Below are 15097 nucleotides of genomic sequence, written 5' to 3'. Positions count from 1 at the left end.
AAGGCTACCCTTTAAAAATAGAGACAGGAACAGACCAATTACATAATTATTGGCTCAAAAATAATTTTTAAAAAGGCAAGTAAAGTTACTTACCCATCATATTTATAAATATTAACTTCAAATAAGTTGTCCTTAGCATGGTTAGCATGTTCAGTTACTGTGAAGACAAAGACATAAAATTTATTATTAAAAACTACTACAAAGCTATATATAATATAGAATTATAAAAATAAATTCATTAATAACCATGATTCTGTTACCAATGTGACTATAAAACAGCCTGTCCATAAGATGTGTCTCAAAAGCTTTTTGCCAGGGAAAGAATTAAAGGAGACATACACAGTACATATGGAAAAAACATTTCAGTAAAATTTGTGCAAATGATCTATTACTTTTAACAGTGAAACTGAAAAAGAGAAGAAAGGCAGCATCTTTTATTTGGAGCCCAAATAGCTCAGGAGCACAAGAAGTTTTATTTTAGTAAGCAGGAAGCTGATGGAAGGTTGCCATTTATTTGGCTACCTATGCTTTATTTAGAAAACATTCTCTACCATTTTCTTTCATTTCCTTAGTGAGAAAAGGTAACCAACAGAAAGAACTTCAGCTACTCAGGATTGTTTTAAAGAGTTCATACTGTGAACTGTGCATATTAAGAAATTAAAGTACTCATTACTTACTAACAACATCAGTAGATATAGAAGCCAGACTGAAGAGCGGAGCAACTTTCTGTTCATAAATCCTCTTGCCTTGTCTTTTTCCTCCATAGGGATTAATATACACAAGCAGCTGCTTTGGTCTAGACTCTGCAGAAAGGAAAACCATAGTGCACTGCTTTTGTACCCAAACAAAAAAATTCATCAAGCCATACAAACCTGAACCTATTAACATCAAAGCAAATACAGCATAATAGACTTGTAACTCTTTAACAAAGAGCTATAAAAGCCTGCTTCATCTGCTCTGCTCTCTTTATTATACTGGTATCAACAGTATTGAACAAGTTGTTAATAAGACAGCAGATGAAACCCAGAGTAATTTCTTTTGACTCCCTATCTCACATTCTTACTTGTCATTCTTGCAGTACCTTCCCACTACTCAAGTTACTCTAATTACAGGAGTATTATGGGCATACAAGATGAAAAGGGCAGCAACAACAAAGCCACTTGTAAGTGAAGCATACATAAAAATACTTCTACATAAATTTATTTAAACTTCTTTCTTTAATAACATGGTTAAAATCCATTTCCTTTCTGTAATCAAGTCACACTAAGAATGCCTCACAAAGCTACATGCTGGACGCTAAGTGTTTGTCCTACAGTGTTAGTTGCCCTAAAGTCTTACCCCTTCCCCCCCTCCAAAAGCACCTTTGATATTACTATCTCAAATTTGTCCAAACAGTTATGGATTTACACTAGTAGTGTCAATTAAAACAATTATTATACCTCTGTATTGACAGAATAGAGAGGTGTAATAATAGAAAACAGCAATGCTTTCTGCACCTGGGAGACCTCCATTTTCATGGAGCAGACAAAAACATTAACATACTTCCTCAAATGGCATTCTAGATTATTAGTTTAAAAGGGAAAAAAAAAATCAAACTTATTACATCACACACTTTTACAACAACTCCACCCAAGCTAGATAGACTGAGTGGTTTAAATCTGCTGTACACTCAAAGCACTCTTCTGCCCATCTGAAAACATATTTCCCTTTCTTGAAGGAATTTGTTACCAATAAAATGAACAACTGCATTCAAATGAATAGACTGCTCAGGTCAGATTTCTCACAGGTGTACTGAATGGGTACACAAACCCCCATTTTTTGCAAAAAGACAGGTGTACCTTGTGTAATGTATACCAAAAAAAGCCATTAATAATGCTTCCACTACCTGTTCAGAACAGTTTTTCTAAAATACTAATTTTTATTCTGTAAGCCTTAAGTACCTGCTTAAGTGCCACTGTAGGTGTACCTGTATCCAACCCCTTCTCCAGCTCTGTATCTCAGATGGGCCTCAGACCTACCCTGTAGGGAGCTCATCCCTAATCCCAGCTCCAGCTGTTCCACTCCAGCCTCCCTGCATGGATCCAATTACTATACCTCACCTGTAAATTGGACCTGTACTTATCCCCACCCTGCTCAGATACAGTGGGACTCTGGTCAGCAAGGCACTGCCTCTGCTATGATCACCCTTGACCTCCTTTCTGTCAGTTTCTCTGCTCCTGCTGCTTCCTGACATCTATCAAGGTATCTCTTTGAGGAACAACCCCTTCAAAATTACTTTTAACCTCCCATGAAGTAGATGTCCAAGAGTCTCAGAAATTATTAATGGGAACTCTTACTACATAAGACACACTTTGTTGATGATAGAGTCTGGAAAGGGGAAACACACCCATAAATCTTCCAATTGCTATAGTCCTTGACCTTAAATATCTAGAGTGCCTTAAATCCCTGAGCTTACATCTGCCCATTACTTGCTCCAAAGCTACAGTCATTTAAAGCCTCTGCTAAGCTTCCAGTGTGTCTTTATTCTGTGAAAATAATTTATATCTGGGCAAAATTATATGACACAAACAATCCTGACTGATTAAAGCACTCAGTACAATTTAGGGAATATGTAAGATAAAGTAGTGATAAGGAAACACTTCAACTCTTGGCTCTCTCAATTTTTGAGCATAAGCTGCTCTTAAGAGTTCAAAAAAGCAGATATATCAAAATAACATTGATTGATGTACAAGCCTACAAAATGATGGTGCAAATGTTCATAGCTTATCCAAACTTACTCTGCATTTCAAGTAATTCCTTCAGTGCCTGTGTCCACTGATTACATAAGTGCTCATCAACACTCCAGAACGTCGCATCACTGCACCGCCAGCGGTGATTGCGGGCTTTCTTCACATAATGCACTATTTAAATTTAAAAAAAAAACAAAAAAAAAAAAACCCCAAAAACATAATGACATGGTTCTGTGAAATGAAAAACATATTTCAGAAAGATCTCCAAAATACTCACCTGTAATTAACCTCCACTACACACTTCTACAACTGACAGAAGCAGACTATGACCAGCACATTTGTAGAGAATCCAGATGAAAACATAAATGAAAACACTCGCTAACAAGCAGACACCCAAACAAAGACTTCTTTATAAAGAAGCCATGTCTCATCAGTTTATTAGAGACACACTTGTTCAGAAGTTCACTGAGCTTACATATTATCTGTATTAAAGTCTGCAATATCTACAGAAAAAGCCACACACTTAAGAAGATGAGCCATGCTGACATCAACTCTCATGTAACCAACAGGGTGAATTTCATTCTATAAAGCTGAAATTTGAGAAAAAAATATTTTGTTTTCTTATGGATTAAGACCTTACACTTCATATTCAGTATCTCAAATCACTCTTACTGGAGGACTAAAGGTGAGGAAAGTACAGCATAAAATTCTGGCATGACATCTTTTTAGCACAGAAGTCATCACTCTTTTCTTAAACCAGACACTTATTTATGACACTTTGTATTATTGATTGCATTCTTAAAACAAAGTAACTTTCATGCATACATCCTGATGGTTAGGGGTAATTTAAGAACATTTAGAATTTATTCTAGATTCACTCTTTCTAGATTTTCTAGTCAAGAAGTAGAAAGCAGGTGTCCTGCAGCAGAGTCATTCCGCAGCAAAAAGACTCCAGGGTGAACACTCAGACATTAGTTTGAGCTTCATTAAAAAATAACTAAATACAGCATGTGATCTCAAAGGAAGAGTTTTATTTTCCAAATAAGGATCTTTAAATATAAACCAACAGATTTTTGGTGAGGCTTCTTTTGTTTGTTTTTTGTGGGACTTTTGCTTGAGTTTATTTCAGTTTGGGATTTTTTTTTTCTTTTAATTTTTAAAATTTTGGGGGGGGGTGGTCTTTTTTGGTGGTTTTTTTGGTCTTTGTTTTGGTTTTTTTGTTTGTTTGTTTTTTTGGATATGAAGCTTTATTAAACACATAATTTCTGTTAAAAAGAACCCAAAACTTTGACAATTCCTTTTGAGTCTGCCTTAAACTATCTTCACAGAATAGCAAGCACAAGCATCCAGAGACTTATTTGTCTTACCTGTGAAAGCATGTAGCTTTGCCATTTTTTGCCATCTGCCAATGTTACGCTGTTTCTTGTTAAACTCAGTTTCTTCTACAGCAATGATCTCGCAGATTGGTACAAAACAGTTTTCTGTATGAACACAAGATCTTACATTGTTAGAATCTTGAAACATCACCTGAATGATTATTTCTACACCTAGTATGATACAGACATATGATTAGAGCAGTTGCTCAATAAGCATAACCAAGAGCATAACTAGAAATTTTCTGAATATTTTCAATATTCTTTTGTCTTTAGTCAAAGCAAATAATCCATGACCACCTACCAACTACCCAAAACAGTATTTTAAATGCCTATGATTTCTCAGAAAATAAAGTATTTCATGTAAAAAAATATTTTTGCATGAAGCCAAAATCCAGCAACATTGATTTCAGAGTAATTAAACTGCCCCTTCTATGAAGCCTAGTGCAGATACTTGACAGTGAATAGCACAAGCTATTTCAAAGAATGTGCAACTAAATCTAGTACACAGACTACAAAGGCTATTTGTTATTCTAGAGTAAGTATTTGGCTTGTGAAAGAAGGGCATTCATATGAAATCTTAAGATTTTAAATCCCACTAAGCTTTTAAAGTTTAGTATCTCTCAAGAGAATTCTAGAGGTTATGTTTATATACGGTGAAATATTTTCCTCGTATCAACTTCAAAACTACTGTTTTTCAGAATTAAAGGCCTCTTGTTCTCAGACTATGAAATAATTTCCTCCAACCTCATTCTCTTTTCTCCAATAGTTCTAAACATCATCTCAGACTTCTTAACTCCTGTCAAATTGAAGACTTTTGTCTCATTTTCATTACTGATTTCAACATTTTGTTGTTACTTCATCTCAAAAAACTGAAACTTAAAATGCATGCTTTGTATTTATGTACAAGCAAGTACTGTCTGTATGCATACACCTATATAAAAGATTTATATCACAATAATATAGTCTTACATAAATAATATCTTATATAATAAGAATTATAATATACTTGCTTCTCTCACATAAACAAAGGGAGTGATACCAAGATATTCGACACATAAAATACAGACAATAATACCTTTGCAACTGGGGTTTATTCTACATTTTATTTTCCTCACTATCTTGCAGCAGTAAAATGGAAGTGGTGAGGAATGTAAAATGTGTGAAAAGTTACCCTGACCTCTTCACAGTCATGACTGCAATTCATTTGCCACTAATTCACTTTGATTATTTTTTCCCATCCTATTTAATTGGTTTAGTCAAAAGAGTCCCTACATATCATCACAGGTATTGACAATTTGTGGACTACTCACTCAAGGGGTTTTGGTATTTGATGTGATTTACACTCATCTTGTAATTTTATCTTCCCTGAATTTTTTAGCATGATTCAAAAGAAATGTAGCCTTCAAACTTTACTCTGAGGTCATTAAGGAATCTGGCTGTATTTGAATGTTTCAACTTAAAAAAAACTTCACAGCTTATAATAATTATATTTACTATACTCAAGGCACGACAGGGAAGTGCAGTAGTCACATAATGTTGTTACAAAAATCGAAGAGCAGAGATAAACTCTGATACTGTATGTACTTACTGTACATCCAAACATGTAAGACTATCTCTAATACTGGACAGTAACAGTTATTTGGTCTTCCCTACAGATACAAGATCTGCTAATATAATTAACCTATACATTTTTCCAAAGGAAATGAAATATAGAACAGAGATGGAACAATAAAGGAAAGGAAGTACATTCTTTAATCTTTCTTTTCCAAAACTGCTTTTACTTATTTTTCTACTGGCTCTGCAACTGATCCATATGTCAAAATATGAAAGAAAGCTTGCTGCATCTAAGAAGATCGCACTGACATGGTAATTTGTTTGTTACTCCTCAAAGATATGCTATAAAACTTAGAAACTACATTTAGATCAAAGTTTAAATGACAGTGCTCTAAATAACATTTTTGGAAATAGCTGTACATAGTGCATACTTATTAGTATGTATGCTGGGAGCAGCAACTGAAGTAATTATCTTATTAGGCATTTTTGATATAATAAAGCTGTCCAACTGAACAGATAGCTAATCAATTTTAAAGTACTTCCAAATCTGTATCACTGAAAGCATTTCTTTGGAGTATATACTTCAACACACATTACACAGCTTCTATTAACCTTGAAACCACTTATAAGCTCTCCTAATTCTGTGTTCCCCCTCTGACAGTTGCATGACTGTTTTGATTTTCCAGCAAATCTCAAACATGGCAAAAAAACCAAAAAGTAAATATTTTTAATTTATATGTATTTTTTTTAATCTTATGGCACCAGAGTCACAAATCTGAAAAACAGATTTCTGAAAAACAGGAGGGGGAAAAAACCAAAGGAACAAAAGTGAAGAATCGATCCCACCTTCCATCTGTAAATCTTTGGCTTCGGTGAAAGTCTGGGAGTTTCTATTCTGGGAGTACCAGCTCTGCCAATTATACCCCTCAATACTACATAGCACCATAAAAGCATCAAGCAACTCCACTGGCCTGACAGCACACTCCAATCTTAAGGGAGTCAAAAATCACATACTACTGAACCCAATAATTGCAGATGGCCAGAAAGATGCAGAGCTGTCTCAAATAACATGTGTTATTCAGAACATTCCCTACCGCTTCTAACAACAAATTCTAACGTGCTTGAATAGAACTCAAGAATTTCTATCAGGCCAAATATCTCTATCACTATTTGACTTAGTGCTACACAGAATATTGTTTCATCACATTGCAAACCAACTACTCAGTCCCATCCCTCCCCCTTTTCCCCAAAAGGAGGAAGCTTCCAATATGAGGCAGAGACCTTCAGTATGAGCACAACAGTCCTGTTCCTATGAACACAACACCCTCATCCATCATTTAGTCACCTAAACGTGTCCCACAAAAAATAGTACTAACCTACCCTCTCTTGAAGCTTCACACATGTACTAATTATAGTCCTTTAGTCCTTTCCCACAGCTACTTTTGTAGCATTCACCCTATTATCAAGTAGCATGAGACATTTACTTCTCTGACATAGCATAAAGGTGTTCACTCAAGGGCCTTCACCTTTAGGTATTTCTCCCAAAACATGGAAAACCTTACTGCCACATTAACAAAACAAACACACACACAAAAAAAGTTGCTTACACCAGTACTACAAGATCAACATTAATGAAAAAAAGGTTGAAATATGGGCTCAGACAATACCAAATGAAGAACTTTACTTGGCTCAGTCCAACCTATTAAACCAAGCAGCACACAACAGCTCCTAGACAAAATTTTCACCACAGTCAATGGTTAGCATATTAGAGACAAAGAGCTGACCATCCAGAGAAGGTGAATGAAAAGGCATGGCAAAAAAAGGAGTAAAAAGTTAAAAAGCCAAACAAAATACACAGTAAGCAGGTGACAGTCTTCTCAGTCTTCTGGCTGTGCCAGCCATTACTCATTCTGGGTCACAGTGCTCTTAATCTTAATATTCTTCCTAAAAGCAAACTGATAAATCAGCAGAACACTGGATTAGACACACACTATTTTTCCCACATTAAGCAAGTGGGAGAGGGGGGAAAAAAAAAAACCACAGAAGCAAAACCAAGGTAAGCACATAAACAGTGGGCCTTCTTTGTGCAAAATGCAGCCAGCAGTTGGGAAGTGTGTTTTTCTGTGTTAAGAAAAGATTTTTGGTGCATCATTGCTGTCTGCCACTCCCACAGAACACTTTCTGAGTTTATGAGCACTCACTCAGAACTCCAGTCAAGACTTGTTCATTCATCACTGCCAGCTAAGTATCCCACAGACCAAACTTCCCCCTCACAAATGTGTTAGCTCAAAGCAACCTAGACCCATGCACAAGCACAATAACATTGCTGATCACAGCATTTGGTTTATTCTTAAACTCAGCTGAGGCCCACGGATGCAGCAGCATTTAGAATTAATTTAAACTATTAGCATATTCTCATGACTTAAAAATATCAACAAGGAAAAAGCTGGGATATAGGTTTAAAAAAAAAGTGTATTTTCAGTCACTTTGAAAACTAACTCACTGTTAGAGCCCATATGAAGGGTCAAGCTTTTACATTTGAGATTTGCCTTCACCTAAAAGCAAGAAAACAGGAATACTTGCTATCAGAAGGTACATGGTATTATACCAATTGTGCAGTACAGAAAGCTGTGCTTAACAGACACTAGAATAAGAGAAGGTAGGATATAGAGCAGAGTCACTGACAATTCACATCCTAAAGGAGGGGAAATAAAAAAGCTATCACAATTGATTTAAATCTTGTGGAGGAGTCACAAACATCCAAAGACTATGATTTCACCGCGTACAGCCATGTATAAGGAAATTTCCTTCTTTTATTTTAAAGTAAATCTTCAAGTACTTTGTAAACCAACAGACCAGGTCCTACTATGATCACACAGCTACTACACATCACATGAATCTGAATCAAAGCACAGCAATTTGAACTTGGGTCAACTTGAATATTTAAATCATACTTTTGAATGTCTTCCCACTGTTTCTTCTGCATTTCCAAATAAAATCTCTCCTGCTCAACTATGAATATTTCAATGATAAGTGCATCTTACTCCCTGCTTTATTTACCTTAAGTGGGGGGGAAACAACCCAGCAAAAAGGTGCATGCTAAAGAACATGTATTTTTTTAATGGAGTGTGCAACTCTATTTGAACAATGTATCTTCCAGAAAACAACACATTTCAAAGAGGCAATGCCTGCTGCAGCAAGTGCTCCCCACATCCTCCCTGTGTAATGCAGTTGTGGCCTTGCCTATAGAGAAACATGGGTCACATTTCTGCACACACCCACTGCCAGATGGGAATGACTGATGATAAATGACCTTGACTAAGGACGTGCCAACACTCTGCAAGCACCAGGAGCTGGACAGACCTCTTTGCCAAGCTGGCCCACCCTCTGCTAAGTACCCTGTTTATCAAACTGAGCTTTCTTTAGAATCCATCAGAATAACAGCAGTGTTGGGAACACTAGTACCGAGGCTTCCTCAGGCGGTTGTTTTGGAAAGGACACACGGAACAGAATTCTGAAAGACAAAGGCTAAAAGAAAGCACACATCATAAGTGAATGCATAGAGTTCATGGTCTAGTTTGGTCATCCCCTTCATGTTTGTACTTTAGCAAAAAAAAAAAAAAAAAAATCCTAGAAAAATGTCAGGAGAACCTCATTCTGCATTTGTAATGCTTTTAGTACCAGGCACAATGAAACCTTAGCCAATGCTTCTGAAATACCTCTAAGTATATACATACAATATACACTCTGCTATGAATTTGGTACAAAAAGTTTTATCATGTGTTACTTGAGAAAAACTTGACTGTGCCATCAACATGGGAGAAATAATAAAACAATTTAGCTAACCAGCTTTGCATATGCTATTTATGATTCATGACTGAATCTCATGGAAAAATGTAACAAGGTTGAAAAACATAGCTCATCAGAAAAATTTAACATGAAGGCATCCCTAGGAAAAAAAGATGCATAGCTGAAAGTAACAGAGAAACACACGAAAATTTACAGGTAAAAGTTTTCTATGTAAGTTCAAACATTTCTAGCCATCAAAGAACAGGAAACAGGAACCTGATTATGCTGAAGAGAGAACTTGAAACGATGATGTTGTTAAACAAAGTCTAACAGTAGGAAATTGTATTTCAGAATTTAAAAATACACCATGACTTGAACAAACATTTGATGTTTTTGTTGTTGTTGGTATCTCCCAAATAATAGCATTAAAAAGAATTCTCCTGAATTAATACTTCTGCATTTTGACAGAATAGGATTTAAATACATACACATACACACACACACACACACACATATATATATATATATATATATGCATATAAATATCACTGTACAGAGATGAGAAAACAGAAGAATCTTCCCATTCTCTTTAAAACTACAGGTACTTTCCTGGACAACTGGACAAAGTCTGTGTTGTTTCCCATCTGTTCCTGATTTTGGATGCAACAGGGAAAGGTAAACATTTCAACACTTCTACAATACACCTAGCTATAGCTCTAGTTCTGTACGTGTCCAAGTCTGAAAACCTTGAAAAAACACATACCAAACAATTTTTATTTATATACCAAAATTCAAGACAGTAATAAATGCTCTGAAAATAAGCAGGCTGAGTTTTTACAGTTTAAGGACAACTGGTTCACTGTAATAGCTACCTACTAAACAAGAAATATAGCACTTTTATACTCCATAATTTAGTCTGTATTTAGACACAATGTAGTCATGTAGTCAAAGGCAAAATGGTAGAAAGATAACAATCTTGGTCAAGCAACTCTTCTGAAATTATATGCTTCTACCTAACCACCTTCCATATTATTAAGTTTATTTATATATTGTCATGTATGCTGCTCATATTTCCAAAATAATTGTAGAGAACACAATGAATCATCACAGGTCTTAAAAAGAGCTTGGAGACAACAGGGCAGCAATAATCCAAAACTGTGATGAAATTCAAGCTCGAGTGCAGGGAACACATGAATTAATGAGTGTGTAAAGAAGAGAAGGTACATGATCTATTGTATTGAGCCCTACATAAATTACACCTGTGCCTCCAGAACACTTAGGCATTTCTTCTTCTTCTCTTTTTTCTTGTCATTTCACATGATGTTTTCCAAAACAATGTGAATAGCTGTGCTACAAGACAGCGGCTGCATTCTGTAACCACACTTGCCTCTTACAGCATCTCCAGCTGGGTACTACTCCAGAAACTGCCTCATCTATAACTCATATTTAACTCTAATTTACTGTGTCCCACTCTCCTTCCACCACTCTCAGAATTCTGACATTCGGAACATGCTTCAGGGCATGTTTGGACACTGTTTGATCTACCAGGAGCAAGTCAAGAAATCTTACAACTTAAAAAGTAGTAAAAATTCACAACTGCAAGCAGCTGTAAACATTAGAGTGCTCATGAGAGAGTTAGTGTGAATCTATGGCACTCGTGCTTGGTCTAAAGGAATTCATCAGACAGGACAATGGCACTCCCCTTGATCTTACTCTAGCCAACACATCAGTCTCCTAGTGACTTTGCAAAGGCATTTTTAGAAGGATTTTACACCATTCCACCAAATTATCTCCAAAGTAAGAACTATGTTACCTAGTGGGAGCAATTATCCCAAAAGGCCTTGAAACTTTCTATTTTAAATTCAAGATCCAGGTACCTTTATCTAGACTAATTCAGTATCATTTTGAAAAGTATACAGTTTATTTTTCACAACAATGTTTTAAGTTCAGCAGAATTAAAGAACAAATTTGCCCTTACAGTCTAAAATTCCTTTAACTGAGAAAAGTTCAGGAATTTTTGATTCCTTTTTTCATCAGTATTGTTGATAAACACTAGATTATATCAAACTACTTGCACAATAGCAAGGGAAGGATAACAAACTCTATTTTTATATTATGAATAAAACATAACCAGATCTCAGTTATGTAAACTGTTGCACCAAATTCTTACAATTCTTGAGTTCTCTTTCTCTTTTTCCCCCTCACCTTCTTGAAAAAAGCCTCGGGCCAATAAGACACTATGATAAAATCTGAAAAATATTTAGCAAAGGTACATAATAAGAATGGAAGAACTATTTAAGTTTGGGGACCTGCCAGGGATTGGAAACATCTATCTTCAAACCTTTCTCAGATGAAACTTCTAGTCAGCCTTTCTATTATTAGTGTCTGTCTCAGATCCTGCAACCTCTAAAATGGGGATAACAGCAGTTTTTAACTCTACAGCAGCTGCTGTGAAAAAAAGGACATTACACATTTTCAAATGTTCACATGCCATGTTAATATAGCTACATTCACAATGGGAATAATTACTATATAAAACCACCGAAGTCAAAGACCCTGAAAAAATGCCTCTCAGAAGTACAGTAGAAAGTTCGATATGCAAACATCCTCACAGTTTAATCTGATTTTTTTCAGGTATTTTCATCAGTGACTTGTTAGACTGGCCGTTTTGTTCATTTACACTATGCTAACTGCACAAAAGGGGAACTGTTGAAATCTTTGTTACCACACTGCAAACTAGTAGCCTGTATTAAATATTTCCAAACCAGTAAATCTCAAAAGTTAAACTTTCTTTGTAAAATTTCCACAAAGCCCCTGAGAAAGCTGAGTTTTAAAAAAAGCTCAAAAAAACCCCAACCCAAACAACAAAAGTAGTTATTGCCTGAGACACTGCCTCAGTATGAGAGTGTTCTTAACCACAAGTCTTGTAACTAAAAAAACCAAAACTGCTTTTAAGGTTTTGTAAGTCTCTTATGTACTGCTACGACTACTTTAAATACATTATAAACTACACGCTTCTCCGTACCCGCCAAGAAACAATGGGGTTCAGCCGAACAAATCAGTGTTTTGCCCGGCCAGCTGCGGGGACAGGTGTGTCCCCGTGCCATCAGGGGCAGGCTCAGCAAGGATGCTCGCTCGGCCGGGCTGCTCCACGACACGCGGGACGCGCTGCGCTCGCTCGCAGGGGCTGCGGCTCAGCGAGAGCAGCTCTCGGCTTTGTTTGGGAAGGCACAGCCCGACCAGCGCTCAGCACAGCCGGCGGCTGCCGAGCACGGTCCCGCCTGCATCGCCCCGCTCCGAGCGCCCTGCCCGGCCCCGCGTGGGATCGGGCCACCCTCCGCCCGTCGGACTCCGAACCCCGGAGGCGCCGCACAGGCGCCCGAGGGCAGGAAGCGCTCACGCCGACGGAGCTCTCCGGATGCTCAACGAGCCCCGGGCGCGGAGACTCCGCCGCGGACGCCGGGACAGCGCTGGCCGCTGGCCGCCCCCGCCGGCACCCGCGCCGCGGCACCGGGGACGCCGCGGACGCCCTTCCCCCGCCGCCGAGGGCAGGCGCCTCTCGGGCGGCCCCGGCCCGCACCAGGCCGCGGCAGGTGCGCCCCGGCCCCACCCGCCCCACTCACCGCCGGCGCGGCGCGGCGGGCGGGGGTCGCGCCAGGCCAGCCGCCCCCGCTCCTCGTCTAAGGTGACCTCCCAGGAGCGCCGCCCCAGCCCCAGCGAGGACACGAGCCGGGGCCGGCGGCCGCCGGGAAGCCGCTCCATGGCCGCCGAGAGCCCGGCCCACCGCAGCCGCTACCGCATGGCCCGGCGGAGCGGGCGGGCGCCGCGGGGCGAGCCCAGCAGCTGCTAACGGCGGCCCCGGCCCGCCGCTACCCCGGCTGGCCCGGGCGGGGCGGGCTCCCGGAGCGTCAGCGCTACGCCAGCGCCGCGGGGCGGGGCCGCGGCTCCCGGATCGGCGGCGGCTCCCGGAGCGGGGCCGGGGCCGGGGCCGGGGCCGGGGCCGGGGCCGGGGCCGGGGCCGGGGCCGGGGCCGCGGCCGCGGCCGCGCCTTGTCTGCTCAGCCCGCTGGCGAGAGATACGTGCCCTACGGCCCGCGACAGAGGCTCGCCCGCCCCAAGCCCCCCCGCTCCGGGCAGAGACACCAGGGTTGACACCCCGGTGTACGGGCTTGGATTGCTTTCCTGGGGTTTTTTGCGGGGCGACGAAGCACCTATGTCAGTGACGATGGACTCTTCCCTCTTTTTCTTTAGACAGTGAAAATGCAATGAGTGCATACAAATGTCTGGTGATAAAAATCTCTCCATCTAACTTAGCCTCCCTTTACATAAAAATGTTTTGGGTTTGCCTTAAATATAGGGAGAGTAATTCACTATAATTGAGCTCTTAATTCTTTGCTGCCTTCCCTCCTTGGTGTTGCTGAAGCATAAAACCATCAGCATCCAACAAAATACAGGCCAGACAGAGCAGCAGTACCCACCTTCCTCCAAATCTGAGTATTTCCTACAGAGTTTAATAGAAAACATCTCCGGTCTTGTTCTTACCTAGGTCCAGCCCAGGGTCAGCCCTCAGCTGCCTTTGCTCAGTCTGAAAAAGCTTCTGCACTTCAGCTCTGCTCTAAACCTTATAATATATGCATATTTTGCTCACATTTTACAAGAGGGAATGACTTTACGTATTTATAAGGGGGAGTAGAGCAAGGGGAAATAACTTTAAATTGAAAGAGGTTAGGTTTAGATTAGCTATTAGGAAGAAATTCCTTACTGTGGGGGTGGTGAGACATTCTCTGTTGCCCAGAGAAGCTGTGGATGCCCCATTCCTGGAAGTGTTCAAGACCAGGTTGGATGGGGCTCTGAATAAGCCCATCTAGAGAAAGGTGTCCCTGCCCATGGCAAGGGGGTTGGAAATAGGTGATATTTAATGTCCCATCCAACCTATTCCATTCTGTGATTCTATGATTTCATTTCTGAAAACAAATGAGCTAGGCACTGTCACCCAAGTTATATGTTGAAGATAGTCTTCCTGTAAAACAAATACTAGTTTTCATTGATCACAGTCATTTCCAATAGTCTTTCCTCTAGCCTAGGTATGCCTCACTTCCACAATTTCAAGGAATACTTTGTCAGTTGTTTTGTTCTTTGAACTTTTTAATCTGTCCCTCCACAAACACCTGTAGAGCTCTTTATACTAAGACTTAAAGTTTGTTGCAAAAATCCATTATGAACAATAGTCTGCCACTGAGCAGTCATTAATATCTCACTGGTTCCTTGTATTTTGCCACCTACGTCATCTCTTATCATCCATCTTGCACTTGGCTGGTGTAGTGGGTTGACCCTGTTTGGATGCCAGGCATCCACAAAAGCCTATTGCTCCCCTCTGTAGCTGGAAAGGGAGAGAAAATGTAACAAAGTGTTCATGATTGAGATAAGGACAGAGAGAGATCCCTCACTAAATACTATCACAGGCAGAACACACTCAAATTAGAGATAATAATTGAATTTATTGCTAAGAAAAGTAGAGCAGGATAATGCGAAATAAAGTAAGACCTTAAAGACACCTTCCTCCACCCCTTCCTTCTTCCCAGTTCTACCTCCCTGCAGAGGCATGGACGTGGGGCATGGGGGTTGCTCAGTCCATCACACATTGCTTCTG

The 15097-nt window shown here is 39.6% G+C and overlaps 1 protein-coding gene across 1 annotated transcript in view; it reads right to left on the bottom strand.

Annotated features, from left to right (window-relative positions):
• CERK (ceramide kinase) overlaps window positions 1-13316 on the bottom strand; it is a 41783-nt gene extending 28467 nt beyond the window's left edge. The window contains exons 1-5 of the mRNA XM_059847288.1: window positions 13072-13316; window positions 4097-4210; window positions 2778-2900; window positions 678-803; window positions 94-157 (exon numbers count right to left, since the gene is read on the bottom strand). Of these exons, the coding sequence (XP_059703271.1) occupies window positions 94-157; window positions 678-803; window positions 2778-2900; window positions 4097-4210; window positions 13072-13210 (566 nt within the window). The 5' untranslated portion in view covers window positions 13211-13316. The remainder of the gene's footprint in view (window positions 1-93; window positions 158-677; window positions 804-2777; window positions 2901-4096; window positions 4211-13071) is intronic.
• Window positions 13317-15097: the final 1781 nt, after the last annotated feature.

Source organism: Haemorhous mexicanus, chromosome 5 (assembly GCF_027477595.1).
Source record: "Haemorhous mexicanus isolate bHaeMex1 chromosome 5, bHaeMex1.pri, whole genome shotgun sequence".
NCBI lineage: Eukaryota > Metazoa > Chordata > Aves > Passeriformes > Fringillidae > Haemorhous > Haemorhous mexicanus.
Note: the sequence above shows the minus strand (reverse complement) of the source record. Positions and strands in the feature narration are given on the sequence as shown.